Source organism: Pseudoliparis swirei, chromosome 4 (assembly GCF_029220125.1).
Source record: "Pseudoliparis swirei isolate HS2019 ecotype Mariana Trench chromosome 4, NWPU_hadal_v1, whole genome shotgun sequence".
Taxonomy (NCBI): domain Eukaryota; kingdom Metazoa; phylum Chordata; class Actinopteri; order Perciformes; family Liparidae; genus Pseudoliparis; species Pseudoliparis swirei.
In genome coordinates, this window is record NC_079391.1 from 18,107,435 (window position 1) to 18,127,995 (window position 20,561).

At 44.2% G+C, this 20,561-nt stretch overlaps 1 protein-coding gene across 1 annotated transcript; it reads right to left on the reverse strand.

The window, feature by feature from the left end:
* Nucleotides 1-416: 416 nt before the first annotated feature.
* On the reverse strand, nucleotides 417-19,598 carry ly75 (lymphocyte antigen 75). The gene is made up of 35 exons (XM_056412347.1): nucleotides 19,340-19,598; nucleotides 18,050-18,421; nucleotides 16,669-16,842; nucleotides 16,265-16,426; nucleotides 15,399-15,518; nucleotides 14,694-14,834; nucleotides 13,922-14,125; nucleotides 13,637-13,797; nucleotides 13,360-13,467; nucleotides 12,769-12,857; nucleotides 12,510-12,679; nucleotides 11,930-12,129; nucleotides 11,449-11,591; nucleotides 10,440-10,518; nucleotides 10,195-10,266; nucleotides 9,664-9,763; nucleotides 9,507-9,542; nucleotides 9,227-9,396; nucleotides 8,345-8,412; nucleotides 8,185-8,261; nucleotides 7,490-7,626; nucleotides 6,903-7,011; nucleotides 6,545-6,705; nucleotides 6,260-6,389; nucleotides 5,847-6,067; nucleotides 5,593-5,755; nucleotides 4,852-5,016; nucleotides 4,615-4,737; nucleotides 4,311-4,496; nucleotides 3,966-4,189; nucleotides 3,659-3,866; nucleotides 3,336-3,497; nucleotides 3,129-3,245; nucleotides 2,497-2,682; nucleotides 417-2,092 (listed from the first exon to the last, which is right to left on the reverse strand). Exons 1-35 carry the CDS (start codon nucleotides 19,440-19,442, stop codon nucleotides 1,923-1,925), a joined length of 5,211 nt encoding a protein of 1,736 aa, XP_056268322.1. The 5' UTR covers nucleotides 19,443-19,598; the 3' UTR covers nucleotides 417-1,922.
* Nucleotides 19,599-20,561: the final 963 nt, after the last annotated feature.

Here is a 20,561-nt window from a genome sequence, read left to right on the forward strand (position 1 = left end):
TTTTTTTTCACATATCTCAAACACTTTGTCCGATTCATACGGAAATTTCTGTGGTCCATGATTGGTTAATTGTCATAACTAGTGAACATATTGTTGATATCTTATTGCGTTCAGAGAATATGAACCAATGAACATTTAAGGGGTGTGGCCTCATATTTGAAGTCACACAACTTCTAAATTATTTGGCCTATCTTCACCAAATTGTTATCCTATGTCCAAATGGTATCCCTTAACTTTCCCTATTTATTTCATAATATTTGACCATTAGGGGGCGCTGCAATTAATCCCTCAATATCTGCACTTTTTGCCTTTTTTAAATGAGTCGTGGACAGATGCAGAGATGCTCACTCACGTGTACAGATTGCACAATCCACCTGGCAGAGATAATATATTAAGAGAAAAAAATTACAGTCAAATGAATTTTGAAGACGGGACATTTTATTGTAAGGAAACTGTACCTGATTTGGCTGAGGAGTGGTGGTGAAACAATAAACAACCCACAAACATTTGGCTTACAATTTGATATGAACGGGTTAACAAGCTCGACTGAGGCAGTTGGACAAAGTGAAAGGAAAGCTCAGGCTTTTACAAACAGCTCGGAGCATCTTTGGTTCATTCTCAGTTATAAAACATATTTACAAAGCATTCACAGCCAATGCCAGTGCAATTTAAATGTCTCTAAACACTCTCCAAACCTCATTGTGCTTAAATATAGACGGAACTGTAGCCCCACGACATATTAAAGTGCGTTCTTGCTCAGTAGTTTAAGTGCATAGGAAAGTCGGATCAACACAAAATTATACAAACAAAAAAATATGTGGCTAATACAGTGTCTTACACTTTTAAAATTATGCAGCAGGTCTAAAATATGTTATCTTGCATTATTTATGTATTAACAACTAAAACACATTAGGAGGTATTAATACGTTGAGTGGATCAACAACTACACGGAAACAAAATCCAGTGGCTTGAACTTCCTATTTCTACTAAGTAATGATGTTAAAAGGCACAGTCAGTGAGACTTTCATCAATCACTATTTCTTATTATTATTTAAAGGGGTAGTCCAACTAATGCAAATGTGTTTTCTTGACTAGAGCGCTAAATATCTCCAGATAGTTTTAATGTGATTTGCAGAAGTTTGGGAACATCGGCTGTCGCTCAGGCAATTAAAGTGGAGCTCAGTCAAGAGTCCCAAAATAAAACGTAAACAACTCAGCGGCCATGTTGTCACACAATATATTTAAACCAGAGCCGCGTCTTCCTTTTGGGACAGTTATGGGGCGAACTTTGGAAGAAAGAGATTATATATATATATATTTACAGACATACATACATATATATACACACACATATATATAAATACACACACATATATATGTATACAAATATACATATACACACACATATATATATATTCACGTACACACACTTTGGAAGAAAGCTCTATATATATATATATATAGATACAGCTTTATTCCAAAGTACGCCCCATAACTGCGCTCACACACACACAGTTTTGTTTCTGATAGTTTGAAGTCACTTATACGACAGTGTAATTTAACCCGTTTTTAGGCTGAAAGGGAGTGTTGTGTCAGCTCGACTATTTCAACTTAAATCAACTGAAATTATTATTTAAAATTTTTTTAAAAACCCAGTCATAATCAATGATCAACATTTACCACGGAGCATCAGTCCCAGTATTTACATTAGGTATAACACAGGACTCCGAATAAACTCTGAAGAAAAATCTAAAATAATCCAAATCTAAGAAACTCGAACACAATTGTAGAAAGTCTGCAGTCTTAGGTAGCATTAAATAAATAATTTAAGAAAGGTGAAGGCTGCTTCTGCTACTGCTGAAAAGTTCTAAAATGCACGTGCGGCACATCGATACTCCCCGAGGCCGACTGCGTGAGCGAGCTCATAAGGCTTCCGTTACAATACTGTCCGTGTCATCAAAGGTCCTCTTGTAGCGCACGGTAGAGGAGAAGCGGCCGCCCCTCTTCTTGTAGACGGTGAAGCCGATGGCTCCTACGAGGGCGAGGACCACCACGATGAAGAGACCCAGCGCCACGGGGCTGCCTCCGGACTCTGAGGACGCAGGAGGGAAGCAACAGAGACTCCGTTTGTAGTTTTGAGTCCCATTCAACAGGATGTCGTCATGTTGGAGTCAAGACAAACCCAAGAATGTTTGTGTGAACGTGTAAAACCTCCACAGTTGTACGTGGAGTTACGTCACTTGGGAGAAGCTGGCGCGTCATTAAGAAACATTTTTTAAATGAGAAAATGGGTTTGGGTTAAACCCCTGCAAAAACCTAAAGCGTAAAAATTAAAATGTTGACGTTTTACGGGTGCTGGACTATTTCTCACTTCCTGGAGTCTCTGCCCAATGTTTACCTTCAGACAGAGCCAGGCGAGTGTTCTCCTCTCATCTAACTCGGGGTCAGTAAGCGGTCAAATATTGACAACAATATGAAGGCAGTGGTGAAACTCACTGGCTTCAGTCTGGCAGACCACACGGCTGTAGCTGGAGCTGCAGCTGACAAGTTTCCAGATTCCCTCCTCTCCGGCCATCATGACGGCACAGGGGGGGTCAGACGTCTTCCCAGTCTTTACCAGAGACTCAGACTTCCAGTTAGAGTAAGCCAGAGCCGAACCATCCTGCCAGGATACGGGTTTACCTGGAAGGAGGAACGAGCAGAAGGACGACCATCAATGTCAAACAAGCCAAACACCATCACATTTTGCGTGGAGGGTCAACACCTGACGACGGAGTTACTGCACAGAGTTATAAAATCAACTTGGAGCAACAGAACAGACACATACTGATGTCATCACCGTTCATTGCTTTTCCATTTCTTCAATTTTATTCTTCATATGCTAACAGAGAGCTGAACCACCAGAAATTAACACTAACTCCCAAAAGTATTTTCTCCTTTTCCTCGGAACACAGGGATAAGTCCAAGTTAATGTTTTCTTTTGCTGTAAACATTGTACAAACAAAGGCCTATATTGTCAATTATAAACAGCCAAAACGCTTGAATTATATGCATGAATATAATCAGGCTTTTATAAGTGCAGATTGGAACTTGTGGTGTCTCCTAAACCCTTCACATGAGGCGTTTACCTTCAGTATCGACCTCCATGTCGAGCCACACTCGACTGGTGATGAGAGGGTTATCGAACATGTACTTTGACACAAAGTCGTTCTCTTCTTTGGTTCGTAAGGTCAGGAGCTGAGCATCTGTCAGCAAAAAAAAGAAACCAAGACAACTGGTGGACGACAGTTTGCATGAGATGAACACACATGTGAACCCCTCAAACACCGGCTCACCCATGCTCTGACAGATGTTCCTGGCCTGCTCCATGCCGAACACGGTGAAGTTGTAGAAGCTCATGTCGAAGGCGTAGCAGTGCTCCTGATGCTGCACCCACTTGGACACACCGTTGCTCTGAGGGCAGTGATTGGCCTTCGGGGCCACCTGGAGTCTGGCTCCTGATTCACAACAACACAGAAACCAGATGGACGACGGCCAACGCTTACAGGCACACAGTAAGTCACGAGCAGACGCAGAGCGGCCATTCTAAACCCCTTCGCCGGCACGATGTTGAGCAGGGCAATGCGGTTCTACATATGAAAACACGTCGATGTCTCACTTTGGGAAGCGGTGGTGATGGTGGTGGTGTAGCAGATGGCTCCGTCTAGCAGCTTATTGCAGCTGCTCCTCACCCAGGCTCCAGCAGGCGAAATGTAGACACAGCCGGCCTCCTGTCCGTCTGAGCTGGAGCCGTCCCGTGAGCCAGAGATCGTGGCCTTGTAGTCAAATTTCGTTCCATCGGACCACTCAAAGTCTGAGCCCCTCGCCTGCATGGACAGACAGACAGACAGAGAGAGAAAACGAGATGTACTGGGGGTGGAACTCGGTGTAAGCTTGCAAAACTTTTTTTCCCCTCAGATTCTTACATCCTGGTTCGAGAGGCCAATCCAGAGCGGGAAGCCGTCCGTCTTGGCAATGAGCTTCACATGTGCACCGTGCTGGACGTCGTGGACGCTTGCCAGGTGGCCTCCACCCTGGCCGCACTCGACCAGGGCCTGGTGCCAGCTCAGTTTTCGGGGCACCACCTCGTAACTCAAGTTGCCGTAATGTTGGAAGTCCGAGGACGACAGGTTGTACTCGTGTTTCGGTTCTTTGGCGCAAAGGATTTAAAAAGACACGGGGGGGGGGGGGGGGGGCATTTTGAGCACGCCACATTTTCAACTAAAACGGCGTAGAAACATGGATTATGGTGTGACGTGCAAAGCACCTACCGTTGTCCAGTTTGCAGGTCACAATGCTTATTTGTTTGAACTCTGCAAAATACTTTGGGTTGGAGATGAGGATCCACTTCCCGTTCACGCCGAGGCCGGCCATGAACGCTCCGCTGACATCTGGTCGGCCCTTCGCCCAGTTGGAATATTGGACATTTGTGCCATCATACCACTTCGTCAGTTTATCTACAGCAGAACGGCAGAACTATTAAGCCCTCGCATAATGACATAGCTACGCACGCACAGAACAAGTATGGATATGCACACGCTTTAAAAATGAACAGATGTCCCTAAAAGTCCGCACCGTTGTCATCTGTGAACATTCCCAGCCAGACCAATTGGACCAGGTTTTTAAACGGGACGAGTTGCTGCTTAATAAACTCGTTCTCCTCTGAATTTCGGATGGTGAGGATGTCTGCATTTGCATCTGAAAGATTAAACGCATCACCATGAAAAACTCAAGCAACAGCCTCCCGTCATAGAAAGATTCAGAAGCGAGCCTCCGCACGGCAACACGTGCTCAGTGGGGTGAACGTCTTACGTAGTGTCTTGCAGGTGTCCAGAATCCGTCCTTGGTCCAACTCGTCCCATCGGGTGGGGACCAGCTTGAAGGAGTAGCAGTTGTTCTTGAAGGGGATCCAGTTTGGACCGTTCATCTTATGGGGGCACTTGGCTGCAACGTCCTCTGGTGTGGTGATGGTCTCATCTGCAATCCGTAAAGTTACATTTGAGTTTGAATAGTCTGAAGATTAGCATCCTGACGCACGGCAACCAAGAGGGAGGAGAATGTCAAAGGAGATGAAACATGAGGTTTTAGAACCATGCGACTAAAAATGGAAATGAGGAGAATCTAGAGCGCTGTTGTTGAAGTTCGGAGGTCTGCAAGGATTTAAAACGGGTTAAATTTTCAAAGATTAAACAAAAGGTGATTTGAAAAACATCTGAATCGCGACTTGTTTTATTTAAATCAAACATTAAAATGAATAACAATAATAATTCACTGTATTCATAACAGAAAACTATTCCAGAGTTTCAACTCCATAGACTCTTGAATACAATGCCCAGATCTTGCTCGTGCTTTGTTTTGACAGTCAGGCCAAACAGGGAAGCCATAGCTTCATCGTCTACGTTTCTAACATTCCTCGACAACAGACACTACTTCCTGTTGCCACATTATCAGCAGTGTGATTGGGCTAGGACTGGGTTTGCTGTAAACCCTCTCAGCCCTGATGTCTCACACACCGCCGCGAGCAAGACAATGAGGAGGTGAAACCCTCCATACCATGTAGTTTGTGGCAGATGGCGCCTCCCAGCTCCTCCTCACACTCTGTGGCTTTCCAGAAGCCGTCGGTGTCCAGGTAGACGCACGAGCCGCTGGTGACGTCCGAAGACCAGCGGCTGAACACGGTGTGACTGTGGTCGGTCCAGCGGTAGTGGATCCCGTCCTGTGCACGAAACCAAAAGACAGTATTCCGTGAAGTATCTCATCAAAAGTAGCGGATTCAGATGAAGGCGGCCCTCCCGTGGCACACTCACGTCTTCGCTGAAGAGGCCGATCCACATGGGCTTGCGTGCGCGGCTCACGTGCACGGTCAGGGTGGCCTGCAGGAAGGTGTCGGCCACGCTGGCCAGGTCCATGTTGTTGCTCCTGCACTGCTCGAGGGCCTCGAACCAGGTCAGATTTCTGTCCAGCAGCAGGATGGTGTGGTTGTTGACCGGGAAGCTCTCTGTTGGGATGTGGGGCTCCTCGAGTTTATCTGAAAAGAGCAAACCGTGTGATTGTCAGAACATCGTGTCATGTAAGGAGTGTTCATCGGGCACCTTATGCCTTTACTAGAGAGGCTACAGGAGAGAGAGAGAGGGCAGGGAATTAAGGTCGAGAGCGAGCCAGATTAAGTAAACACATCTTTACAATAAAGCCGTATTCGGTGCAGAAGGTGGCGACTTACCTGCATAGTGCTGGCAAAAGGCCATATTTTGATATGTTGTGCAGGAAGAATAGTCCCAGGTACCCAGCATGGCAGAATTGGGGTTATTGATCAAAAACATACACAAATCCAGACTGTCCGGATCCCATGTCTGTCGAGCAAGAGCAAAGAGTAGATTACATTGTGAATTCAAATGTGGTAAACCAAAAAGGCTTCACACAACTGTTTTGTCACACAGTATTTCTCTCAAAGACACGTAAACATGTGTCCCCATCTCAAAAAGCAACGACGGTAAGGGGAACTTACGTTGACTTTTATATCCTTGTGCATGCCCAGAATCAGAGGATTAATGTTGACGTAGTTATCTGAGGACTGGTCCACCCACTCCGGGGTGCCGTGCCTGATTTTCAGACCGATCCATATGCTGTCCTTGTTTCTTATTCTCGGCAAAAGGGTGGTGATGAAGTCTGAAACACCCAGTTACAGTACGACGGTGATTTGTGTTCAAAAGACCAAGCAGGAATTAGAATCATTCCAGTTCACACACGGACATGATAAAAAAATGATTTCACGATATTTATCAAAGTATTTATCATCATCGGAGTGATATTGAGCAGATTAACCAAAACATAGAGCAGCGAGCTCGAAGCCTAGCCGCCCTCACCTTGCTCTGCCTGATCTGATATCGTGACCAGGGTTCCCCTCACCGACTGGCACTCTTCATTGGCATAGCTGAATGACACAGGCTTCATGCTCGTCATCATTATGTAACACTAAAAAGAAAAGAAGAAGAAAAAGAAGACACCCTGTTACAATGTGCTGAATACTCCACTACCATTGTGTATACTTTTCGCTTGTCACAGATGTAGCTCAAGAGACGCCCAAGTTTAATTAAGGTTCAATAAAATACACAAAGCAAAACAGTTTGAATGCTTATCTATCCCAGCAGTAAATATGTATTAAATAAACCATTCTTCTACCATTTCCCTGCCATTCTAATGTCTTCTATTTCACTAAACTGCAGCTGTGATGGAAATATCTAAAATATCTATGTTGGTCATTTCATCGTGTGAAAAGAAAATGTTTAGTTAAAGTACAGGATATTATCTTTCAATTGTCTTTGCTCCAACTTTGATTTGATAATTCTGTCTTATGCGATTGTACGACGAGAGTATACGAGCACAAGGACAGTCGGGGATCTGCTTTGTAGATGCAGCCTCTAAAGATGTAGTTAGTGTTGAGCGATCAGACCTTATTTCTGAAGGACAGAGATTGATTTTCACAGGGCAATCCTGCTGGCTGAGGCTCCAGAGGGTTTATCTCCACCGACGTGATGTTGCGTCGCTCACACACAAAGGACAACTGCTGGCGGCAGCTGCGCTCGTACTCTGCAAGTTGACAAACAGCAAACGTATGGATGGGCAAAAGAAACCACCGCCTGATAAGGAATCAAATAGTGTGCACACAGCTTTTCTTGCTCTTTCAAAGGAATAAAGTCAGATCAGTTCTTACCTTACCGTTTCATGCTACTCTGGAGAAATGTTAAAATAACATTTAAATATTTCAAATGATTACCGTATAGCTTTAATGACCCTGAAAGCTTAGTTTGAAATCTGAAGAATTTCCCTCGAAAGTTAAATATTCATCAGCATTTTGGTGTCACATCAAAGTGGATTGAGAGAAAAGGTTTTCTGGGCCTTTAGATTTGTCTTAACCAGTTTCTTTTTTTAATTCAAGTTTGAAAGTTTCATATTAGTCAAGAGAAAAAAGAAATAAGAAGTTTGACTGTTCTCATATTTAAACTGTATCCTGGAGCTGTACGATATTTCAAACTGTCAAGAAATTGGCAAAAAATATTATAAAAACTGAGTTGCACTGAAGTTGTTTTGCATACACTCAATATGGTTAAATAATAAATATCTGTAAACACCGTGATGTTTTCTCACCTGGAAAGGGGTTTTCAGAACTGATGGAGGTGCATCTGCGCAGGAAGACTGAAGGGTAAAAGTACATCTCGGCGTGCCTGGAACATACAATATGTCAGTCAACATCCCACCGTGTGATTGTACAACATGAACTGTGCCCGTTGGAACGGTGCTGGCTTACATCATGGGGTATAACCGTCCAGTCTCTCTCAAATCCACCCACCAGCTTTGCTTGGGAGAACTGGACATCTGTTCAAAACACCAAGCGAAAGCACCACATGATAAAATAATCCTGTCATCAACTTTATTAGCTGTTGTCTTAAACAGAGTTTATAAAAAACTTCACAAAGAAAACTAAAGAAAAATCACAAGGATGCCAAGAAACAGTCATTAAGTTTAAGACATGATGTATTCTTAGCTGGTTATTTCTTTTGTTATTTTGGGGGCAAAACTTTGTTCTACTATATTTTGACTGCTTCCAGCTGTATGCTCATGAAATATTGTCAGCTTCCCATGACCATATGATAAGGGAAGATAATGTCCAGGCACCAGGCTCTCAGACTTTTTAACTACACGGGCGTAATTATGAACGTTCAAGAGAGTTAATTGGACCTTAATGCGCACAGTTGAATTAATTGACGGTTTGCTAAAATCCACCTCAAAACATCGATTGTGCAAGAATAGTTTAGTAGCATGGCAGGCCCACAGCAAGGTGGATCCAAGGGGGTGTCATTGGGAAAGGATACCCCCTAGGGGGATAGATCAGTAGAGAAAAGCCTGACCGTGTTCAAAGTCCGGAGTGCTTGTTTGAGTCTGTGTCAAACTGCACTAATTAGCTCATCTCAATCAGCTGTGGCTCAACCAGCAGGACTCCAAGGTTGTCATGGTAACTGTTCAGTCAGCGTTGAGGCGCACCAGTTAAAAACTGTAGCGCATGTCGCTGACATTATACATATCTCTGTATTTTTTATTAAAGATGATCTTTCGTCGTTAATTGAAGCAGCATATATAACATTTTAAAAAAGGAGTATAAAAAAAGGTTCCCCGTGCTATGACCACTTACGCCACTAAGGTGCTGGTGGATCTTTCTGGCAGCCGTCGTGCTGAATGGTGTCGCCAGCCGGCTGTCGTTCATGCTGCAGAAGAGTGTCGCCTCCTCAAAGGTTAGCTTCGGCTCCTTAATGAACCAAAACTCTGCTCCATCTATGAAGATAGAGCTCTCGTGGTGACCACCTGGAAAGCAGGAAATCATTCTATGAGCAGGTCATCTGAGAATTAAGAAAATGTTGAATCAGAAAAAATCTGTCTGTTTCATTTGAACACAGACAAGACTGGGTCATTACCCGGATTGTACCAGTCTGGGTTCTTTGGAGCCTTTCCTGTACACGAAGTAAACAAAGAACGAGTCAGAAGAAAATCTTGTTATTTCCCTTATTGTGGTCTATAAAGTTGCAGAGCCATTACAAATCTCTTTAACTTGGCAGCGTCGATGAGTCTTACCGCGGGGTAGTTGGCAGACCCACTCTAGTCTGGCGTTACAGTGAAAGGGAGTGGCGTAGAATGGTGTCATAAACAGGTGTTTCAAGGTGCTCTTGGATGTCTAACAAGGACATAGATTGTTTGTACAAATATCATCATGAAGATAACAGACAAGAAAAGCTGTTTTTATATGCGTGACATTGCAGAGTCTGAATTGCAAGATTTATTTAAAGTACATAATTTAAATGGAGGCAATAGCCAAAGAGAATCATCTCCCTTTTATGTGAGTGCAATAAACAAAGATAAATCATCATCGGAGAAAACTTTGATGTTTGGTGTCCTTGTGATGTGGAAAAGCAAACAGGAACCACTGCTCCCACCAGCTGTCTGTTCTGGGATTCTGTTTCAGGACAGCCGAGGATATGAAATCCCAAATGACCTTGATTCTTAGATCAAGCTGTACAGTAAAGATAACCACATAGACATCATGCAGGCGGACAAGCTGAGAGAGACGACATTAGACATTTAAAACAGTGTGGCAGTGGAGCTCACCTTGAATGCAGTGCAGTCCCGCCTGTAAGCATCATCGGCATGGAAATCTCGGTTCAAAACATCCAAGGAGAGCTGTTGTGAATAAATTAAATGGATGGACTTCTTACTCATAAATAAACGCAATACAGTGAGCTGTAAGTATATACAAGCCAGATATGTTGTGTTTGAGATTAATAAAAAAGGTGCCGTTTCAGGACATTCATTGAAAAGCGCTGAATGACTTGTTTACAGTAAGTCATACTCACAGGCTGGCCGTTGCTCCACAGCCAGGAGCGGTCAGCTGGGTTTCTTCTGTTCAGGCCAACCCAGAAGTACCGATTATCACTGCAACAATAACACCAACCGTCACCCGTTAATCGTGACACTAATTGAATCCTCATTCAAAGAAATCCCCAAAAAAGAGATGTTGCTACTTTGTTTTTTAGATGCAACGTTTTTTTTTTTTTTTTAATCAGTCGGAAAAATATATTATTTTGAAAAAGGACCGGATCCACCCGTGTGTACGTCTGAGCCGCGTTCAGGAGTCTTAAAGTTCGGGTTTATCGCTGCAGGCGAGTCTCACGCGCCGAACCCTCTGCTGGTGGCACATTTCAGTGACAAAGAATCTTAAAAAAATATTCAACCTGCTCAATGAATTCTGTCACTTCAGGGAAATGACAACTGTTTTCAAGTTGGCCGATAAAGTCGCTGCTGTGTGGGCGAGTGAACAGCGGAATATTCTACATGTTTCAGACGTTGACCGGGTGGAAGAGGCTTTTAAAAGAGTTTGAGCGGTAGGCTACTCCAACCACAAAAGACACGACTGCAAAAGAATAGACCTGCAACCCATTTGTAAACAAACCCACCCGGTGAATCGAGCCCGTCCGAGCTAGAAGAAAATGTGTTGGAGATGCAAATGACGGTGGCCTGAAGGGACATTTCACACAACAACTCTGCCGGTGTTCTAATGACAGCGACCAGAACTCGGTTAGGAGCAGCGGACCAAACACACGTCTGTCGCCGTCTCCATTAGCGGCTCGTTGCAGGTAAACAAGCGCACGGCTCACACTCATTCGGCGTCATGATGAGTTGTAGTTTTGGCACTTTATGCCCTTCGTATAATTGTATGACGTCATATTTATTACGTCATTTATATTGCCGGTCCGTGAAAATAATTTCTGACATGGAACCGGTCCGTGGCTCAAAAAAGGTTGGGGACCGCTGGTTTAAAGGACCTGTGTGTGTGTGTGTGTGTGTGTGTGAGTGTGTGTGTACCTGATGCTGTCTCTCATGATGCTGTGCAGGGCACTCATCTCATAGATGCTTGTGAAGCTGGGCAGGTTGGCTCCCAGAGCCAGACAGAACCTCTCAGCTTCCTCCCAGGAGCGCTTCCTGCTCAGCCTTTCCGCATGAAACGCCTAACGAAAGGCAAAACTACTATTTAAAACGGTGACAATAAGGTAATGCGGTAAAGCCAATTTAGCTGTCACACAATGTAATAGATAATATAATAACAATAAATAGAAAAGCCATTGTTTGGATTGGTCCAATGCAAAAGGAGGTTCAGTCATAGATACTTAAGACACACACACACACACACACACACACACACACACACACACACACACACACACACACACACACACACACACACACACACACACACACACACACACACACACACACACACACACACACACACACACACACACACACACACACACACACACACACACACACACACACACACACACACCTTGTAGCAGTATTTGATGTATGGTCTGGACACCCATCCATCTGGACAGGTGGTGTTGGGGTTCGGCTCTGGTTCTGGGGGTGGCGGTGGACTAAGGTCTGTTCTACAAATGGTACCAGCCTTAAAAATGGTGCAGTTCTTCACCTCCCACTTGCCTAGGGGTTTCGCGGTAGAAATCACTGCACAGCCTCCCTCCCGTTCTGAAACACAGAGACGTTAACTCTAATGTGCCAAAAAAGATTTAACATGGAAATTACATGTATTTTCACATATATATCATTTCTTTTATTTTTTAGCTCAATAAATGTGGGCCTGCCGTCCTGGTAACTGATGTACACAACCTTTGAGAGCATAAGTAGACATGTATGTACATACTGCTAGTGTCCTGCCCAGGAAACGGGGAATGGTTAATGTTATTTTATGCATTAGTAACCACTAAACTAGAAGAAACGTCCATAATCGGGAGAGCGAGGTTGAGAATGAAATGCAACACATTATAACACTCAACTTAACCAGAGTCTGTTGTGATGTGGCTACTCCTTCCCACAAACGCCTGCATACGAAACAGGTTTACACTAACCTGGTTCCAACCAGCCCCAGTTGGTGTATGGAACCACACCCGGGGTCCCATCCTGGCTCAGCCACTGGTACTCCCCTTTGTTCTTAATGTCCTGCAGCCCGATCCAAAAATACTGAGGCTCCACGCTGATCTGCTTTCGGAGCAGACGACTGATGAAGGCCTGCTCAAACCTGGAAAGAACGGCCGCATATGAGAACACCAGAACGTATTCATGTGGGCAGCAACTGAGGGTTGACCAGGTGTGCTTTTTAACCCTTACCTGCTTCTTATGGTGATGTTGCAGCGATCTTTGAAGGACACTTGATTGGTGTTCACTTGATAACAGGAGTTGCCGTGTCTCCTCCAACCCTGAGGGATTCACACCAGCGACTCTTGAGTTACATTCAAATCACTTTCATGCCGTGTCCTATGTTCCCATACACACTTGGCCCTCGGTCCTATTCAGCTATGATAGTTTGGCTTTTTTGTTGCATTCACACATGTCTCCTCGCCTGGCTTTAGCTGCAGCTACAGATCTGGCTTCATACCACCCGACCGCGACAGCAAGAAATCCTTAAACTACCCACATGGCTACTTTGATACGTTTCAAAATGTGATGATGTCTGCGCGCAGCTCAAGGACAAGATGTTCATGTGTGGAAGGACAGAGATCACTGCCACGCAAACATGGAATAAACCAAAAGAAAAGATTCATTTGACCAAAAAAACAACCATTTAGCGTTGAGGTCTCTAGTTTGTACGTTTCGTAGTCTTTGAGCCCGGACCTCAACCACATGTCAGCAGGCCATCAAATAATGCAAAAACACTGCAGGCTTCACCTTGGGAAATCAGGTCACGTAGACAATACTCACGTCCTCAAAGCGGCATCCGGCCTGCGATGCAGATTCATTGACCTTTCCTTTCTTCTGGCACATGAAAGGTAGCCTCTGTGTGCAGTCGCCGACCCGCCAACCATGACGCTGTGGAGCAGGGACACAGGTTTGACTACGCAGGCCTTGAATACACAAACTCGTACAGCAGAGTCAAAACAAACGCTTTGGTAGGACACACACGCCCCACATAGGTCCAACAGAAAAGGCTACATTCAGTGGGTGTGGCTAGAAGAAACACTGACCCACACACACACACCTCTCCAGCGTAGAAGACACAGCTGGTATCTAAAGCGGGCTGGACCGGCTGGTTTTGGTCCCAGTAGGTGAAGGTGACCGGTGTCTGGTCGATCCACTTGAAGACAGTGGTGTTCATGCCAATGCCAATCAGACCGATCCAGACGTCCAACCACTTGCCGTCTGATGGGCCGTAACAAACATAAGAACATTACTATATGGCACAGTTACAAAAATTAAATAAATCAACTCAAAGCGTTAAAGCAGGGTGTGGAGGGAGATTCTTTCTTTAAATGGTATGCCCTACCTGCATGGAAGCTAGTGCTGATCATCTCTTTGCTGTCAAGGGAGTGGAAGCTGGCGAGAGCGCCTTCTCCTGCTCCCTCCGTGTGGTTGCAGTGCATCTGGGCCTCAGAAATGTTGAGAGGCACGTCCTTCACTAACTTGTAGCACCAGCCGATCCACGGGACCCAGCCGTCTGCGCACAGCGTTTCGCTATATACAAAAGAATCTGGAAGACAGACAGGGGCCGTGAGGGGGAGTCCGGTCAGGGCCATCGCGACATCCCACAAAAAGAAAAACTACACAAAGAGAGCCACCTGTCATTCAAAGTAGAAGAAGTTAAACAACTTAAGAGCGTTATTATAAATTCAAGAGAAGGCTTATAGAGTCCTGTCCTTTGGGACCAGCAACTCTTTGGTTATGCTGGATGTATTGTTCAGCCAGAAGCCGTTTGAAGCTTTGAGATATGGAGCCTTGTTTCTCCCCAACAGCCACCACAAACCGTTCCTCCAGATCTGTGGCTTTGGAGGGAAATGTTTTCAACTAATGGATTGGGTCTAACTCAGAAGAACTGAGTTTGAGTTTGAGAACCTGACCTCAAATGTTGTAGATGTCAAATACTTTGTGTTTGTCTCAGAGCAGCGTTATGCGAGCACAACAAGGTAAACATCAGTCCTGCATCAGTCCTTTAGCATGCAGCTCAGCCCAAAGCGCAGCCTCACAGAGCCGCCAGCGTGGCTGTGGACTCTCAAACAGGGTTCCTAGGAAATGGAAGTGCAGGCAGGCAGTTAACCTACCTGCTGGCGCCTCGTGAGAGGCGTTGACACTCTTCTTGCAGATGTATGGCAGCTGGATGTTGCACGCCTCAGATTCATAGCGCTGATTAGAGTTCAGGACTCCGCAGTCCGACTCAAAAATGATGGGGGTAGATGGCATTCCTGACACACACACACAAACACACTTTAAGTTATTTTCAAGGCTCTGCTTATCAACTGCGAAGAAGGGAGGTGAAACGAAAGGACTGTTGCAATATCGGTTCAACGCAGTGACACGTCGCACATTACAGGCACCACGAAGAGATGGCTGCAGGATCCTTGATGTCTACACTGCAGCTTAAGAACAACATCTTCCCTTTAAGAAGAGAGACAGAAAGAAAGACACATTACAATAGCTAGAAGGCGTTATAAAGCCTTCCATTCAGTCGTATTAATGAGTTATTCAGCGACAGTGGCAGCCCCAACTCAACACTGTGTCCAAAAACACACGCACAATGAGCTTCTTTGCAACACTCGCCGCCTTGTTGCCCTGACTGACACCAAGTCTCAGTTTATAGAAGAGAGGCGACAAAGGCGGAGGCCGACTAATTAAAGTTGCAAAACCGTTGTATGTTTTAGCAGAACCGTCGCACCTCATGTTGCTATTTTAAATCAGTCTCAGATCAACATGCGTTTACAAGTCATTTCTATAGATACTCTCAGAAATTTGTGTTGAACCACAATCACCTGTTTCCCAGCGCAGCGTTGACAGAGGGGAACCATCGGACCACTGCCAGCCATGAGAGCTGTCCAACTGGTGAAGGCCGATCCACATCCTCTCAGGCATTCGGTCAAGGCCGTCCAACACTGCACAACCATCACAAGAGCACACAGGACGAGTCAGGCATACGTGTACAAAGTAAGTGACAGGTCTAAGATAATATCAATTATCACATCATTTGGGATAAAACAGCAAACGAGGGGACACACAACCCTTTGCCTCAGAAGGAGACAGGAGAACAGATCCCTTGATGTGGTTTTCAACTTCCCCAAAGACAAATACCATGAAGCCGTTGCAACATCGCGCTTAACTGAAGAGCCGAAACACATTAACTGAAGAGCACGGGACACTATGGATGTGAGACATAACCGGTGAGATGAAGGTCATGCAAACACCACAAATGTTGAAACAGAAGAATTCTTGAACTAATTGGCTTTCAGCTGATGTATCGGGGGCATGACAGTGGGCAAGGTTTTCAGAAGGAGAACAAATAGAAGAAGAGCTACAGACGCTATACAGCAGCATCTGTAAGCAGTCGGGTGACACACATCAAGTCGTTCTAGCATTCTGTCCCTTCTTTTACTCTCATATTACATACAATTCAATTGATTTTCAAAAGATCTCTAACAGTATAATCATAGTTTCTGGGCTTTGAAAGACGCATACCAGCTGATATGTTTAGAAAAGGGTGTATTTTTAGTTGGTTTGGTTTTAAAGTCAACAAAACCGTTTGATAATTTTCCCGACCATTTTTTTTATATTAATACATGTTATGAATGTGTGTGTTAGGGAGCAACCCCTCAGATCAGAGCGGGAAGAAGAAGAGTCTCACAGGTTTTGGAGTGGAGGTCGGAGGGCTCAGACACACTCAGCAGGTCAGCTCCTTGACTTCGACATGAATCCAGAGCTTCCTGCCAAGTCACCGCGGCACTGGAAATAAACTCATAGCAGGACTCCCCTTCCGGGCCGGCGAACAGAGTCCGACAGCCCTCCTCTGCAAGGTCAGAGAGACGGCGTGAGCGTGAGAATACAAGTGTGCCATTTTTGTTGACGCAAGATGTAATCCAACCGGATCCATTACAGATTGTGACCTAGCTTTGAGCAAACAATTTAATTAATTAGAAAACATCCAGACGAGCAACGGAAATTGAGACAAAAGTAGATTTTCTCATAGTAATGCAAACAATATATATTTTAAAGGGCTGCCGAATGTCTCCATTAGGAGGGCCAACATACCAGGTGTCAGACAGTATCCCATTTTCCTGTCCAGGTCGTAGTTCGATGTGGTGGCGCACCAGGACAGCCCATGGATATCTTCATCTGGGAGGCATCCGTGATGCCAGCTGCCGTTGTTTTTGAAGGGGAACACGCAGGGAGTGCCGGCAGAGTTCCCACCGTTGGTGTGGACGACTGCACAGAGAGCAGCGAAGAGCAAAGACTCATTTCAAGCCTTGGGTGCTTCGATGATAACCCAAACAAATGGTGCATCTCGTTCCGCACCCACAGAACCACGTGCCCTTCTTCTCAAGAGCACACGGTGCAGATAATGTCAGCAGAGTTAACCGGGCTGACAAACACGATTGGACCACATCGGTGGGCAGAATCGGGTTTGTTTGTGGTCAACGGAAATACGAAAGGGAAAATGTCTTTTGAATGCCTCTTCATGCCAGTCTAGATCCTCTTTGTTGGTTTCTGATATTTATGTTTCATTATAAAGAAAGCATGAACTACTCACACATGTATTCTGGGTCCTATGAACATACATCTGAAGTGGGACCTTTGTCCTTTTTATTAAAGTCATGGATAGAGACATGAGCTTTCATATTTGATCCAAAATTCCAATTGAAAAAAAAACGTTGTAGTAGAGATTGTATTATTTGAAGAAAATCCCTGTCGCTGGATACTAGTGTAATTCATACAAACGATAATGGACACCATTATCAGCTATTTGTACACTACTACTATAGGTATTGTGAAAATGTTTCAGTTTCAGGATTAACACTCAAAGTGTTCCTGTCTTCTCTCATGGATCCTCTTCAATATAATAAACAGAGATCATACACGTAGTGGGAATCCTAACAGTTCTGACCTATTTGTTAAAGTGTAGTTGTTGGATCAAATGAGGCCCAAGGGAGCCATGCAGTGAGCTCCATCCATGAATTCAAAGTGAAAGACAGATATTTAAAGGCTGCGCCACACAGGCCGACATATGCACCCAATCATTCGGCACACCTAAAGGAATCCCCAAAATGTCACACAGTTTTGAAACTGAGGCACTTGGGTTTCAGAAGAAGTCCGGCCTTTTAACCTGGAACTTGACAGAGCACACAGGAGTAATGATAGATAGGAAGGGAGTCAACCAACCAGTCAGGTTGTTCAAAAAGCACAACCTGTTTGATCATGTGATCACATGTCAGCAGAGGTAACCTCTATCCATACATACGAGGGTGGAACATTATCAGGTCTGTTTTCCACTAAAATCAAACGGCACTACTTCTGTGCGTCGACGGATGATTTCCTCCAGGGTCAGTCGGCCCCCAGAGCTCCATAATGGGCAGCAGAGAGCACTTCTTTACAGAAAGCATCGCTCAGATAAGAGGGTGGAAACCACACTCACCATGGTACAGCCGCCGGCAGATGTTGTCTTGGGACGCTCCCCTTACCCACGAGTCATTAGCGTCCCGCTTGGCGTCCACTTTTCCGTCGCTGACCGCCAGGCCCATTTGATAAATGGTGAAAACGGCTTTGTCCTTGCAGCGCCACCACAGCTGGATGTTGGAGCCACAGTCGACCAGGGACAGTGCCTTGGTGCGGACGTCCAACGCCAAGCAGAGGGACGTGGCCACATGGAAGAGCCGGTGACCCAAGCCCCACTTCCACAGCTGGGAATTGCCATTCAGGTCGCAGCGGATGAGACTCAGGTTTGCCGAGGCTGCTTGACCCAGACACATCCCCGTGCTCGAGTGCTGGATGGTGAACGCATCCTCGTCTGTTACGGAACGAATCAAATTCATTATAATGGACAGAAACAGTGGTTACATTTGAGTTCTTTTGAGATCATTTCCTCTGTGCTTTTGAGGGAGGATTTTGAAAAGCTTTGAGCAGCAATTATACACATTCGATGGGGAAAGTTATACATTTATAACACAGGATAATTATCTCTTTAAAGAAAGAAAGCCATCAGAAATAAATTGCTATAGGCAAACCCCTCCCCCACCCAACACAATAAACAGTATGGAGAAGAACATGACCATGTTATTCAACCCAATACATGAAATAGTGGCAGGATCCGTATAAAGTATGTATATATTATCTTGCATTGTATTGGGCTGATTATAGACTCAATGAAATGAATGTATTGCTCAAGATATACACGTAACTGTATAGTCACTAAGAAACGCAGCAATTATGGACACATAATAACCCAAGGCAAAGAGTTATATAGCTAAATATTAAACAAACACAATTGATGTTTTCACACAAAGGCTTTAAAAAAAAAAAAACAATAGCACGCCTCACTGTGTAGCTTTGCAGCCATTCACAGTTCATTGCATTGAGCAGCAGCTCAGCCTCCATAATACAGGAGCTGTTTACAGATGTGCATGGTTTATAGAGCTGCTGGGGGGGAGGGGATGAGACTGCAATTCATGCGAGCTGTCAGAATATGTTCAGGCACCAAACGCCCTGGGGGATGGGAGCAATGTCAAACTACCAACTCAACTCGAAGCTGCTCTTCTGTCTCTGCCTCCGCTCGCTGCAGTCCAGCAAGTCGCTATTGTCCTCGGATTCACGCTCGTGGGTTATCTCGCTCAGTCGGACCCTGAATGGCTGGAGCGGCGCGTGCACAGTGGGAAAGTGACGCAGAAATAAAAGTCCAAAGCGTGGGTCGCTGGAGGAGGATACTTACCAAAGCCTTTGGCGTTGGCCGACAGACAAGTCCCCCAGAACACAGTTGCCCCCAACGCAGTCCACAAACAAAGGCAAAGTGTCGCTCCGGACGGGTTCAGCATGGTGGCGGTGTTTCTGTTGGAGTCATAAAGCAGGACGTGCTCGCGGAGCGTTGGAGCGTGAATATGGACCGGTCGATACGCGAACTCCAACCCGAAAGTGAAACGATAACGAACCCGACACTAACCCAGTACTCCGCTCTGTCAGCTGTGTTGTCCAGAGTCCGGCTCCTATGACGCCGTCAAGCTAGCGCGATCCCGAGTGAACGGAGAGACTTCCGGTTCCACTCGCAGGATAAAGTCGACAGGAGTTGAATGAAGGAAGCCCGATCCCTCCAGCGGCAGTGATACAACGTGATGGAGATGTAGAATGATTCAACATAAATAAATACAAAGTTTACTGTCAGGCAAACCATGAATCACCGAGTACAACAACTAAGAAAAATAATATATGTATAAAGAAATAAATGAATACAAAAAATATATAAATGTAAATAATAAATGAATATATATAAATGTATATATATACTGTATACATATATATATATACATTCATATATATATTATTGTTCTTAGTTGTTGTACTCAGTGATTCATGGTTTGCCTGACAGTAAACTTTGTATTTATTTATATAATAATATATATATATATATATGAATAAATAAATATACAAATACATCTAAATGTAAAAACATATATAAATATATATAAATGTAAATAATTATATGAATATATAAATGTATATAAATATATACGTAAACTTTGTATTTTTTATAATAATATATATATATGAATAAATATACAAATATATATAAATGTAAATAAATATATAACAATATATATAAATATGTGTATATATAAATACACATATATATAAATGTATATGAAGGAGAGAGAGAGAGAGAGAGAGTAAACAAAAATATAAAATACATTTTGACTTGCTAATAAAAAGGATGTCTATGCAATATAGTCTCGAGACTAAATCCAACTTTACTAAGTCAAATAACTAATGAGATTTGTTTTCAACTTAATATTACATAACTTTTTGGGACATGGGCCATGTCATAAATAATGACCTACTAAAACGTTTTAAAGTAAATGGTTTGAGGCGAATTTCACGCAAACGCTTTGATTTTGAAGACGAGATGACTCGTCCCGATTTCCGTCTTTGGGAGACGTCTC

Coding starts and splice junctions, on each gene's coding strand:
- ly75 (XM_056412347.1), bottom strand. CDS start 19,442: ATGCTGAACCCGTCCGGAGCGACACTTTGCCTTTGTTTGTGGACTGCG. Junction 9,764..10,194: donor GGGACTGCACTGCATTCAAG/GTGAGCTCCACT, acceptor TGTCCTTGTTAG/ACATCCAAGAGCACCTTGAA. Junction 3,867..3,965: donor TTGGCCTCTCGAACCAGGAT/GTAAGAATCTGA, acceptor CTGTCCATGCAG/GCGAGGGGCTCAGACTTTGA.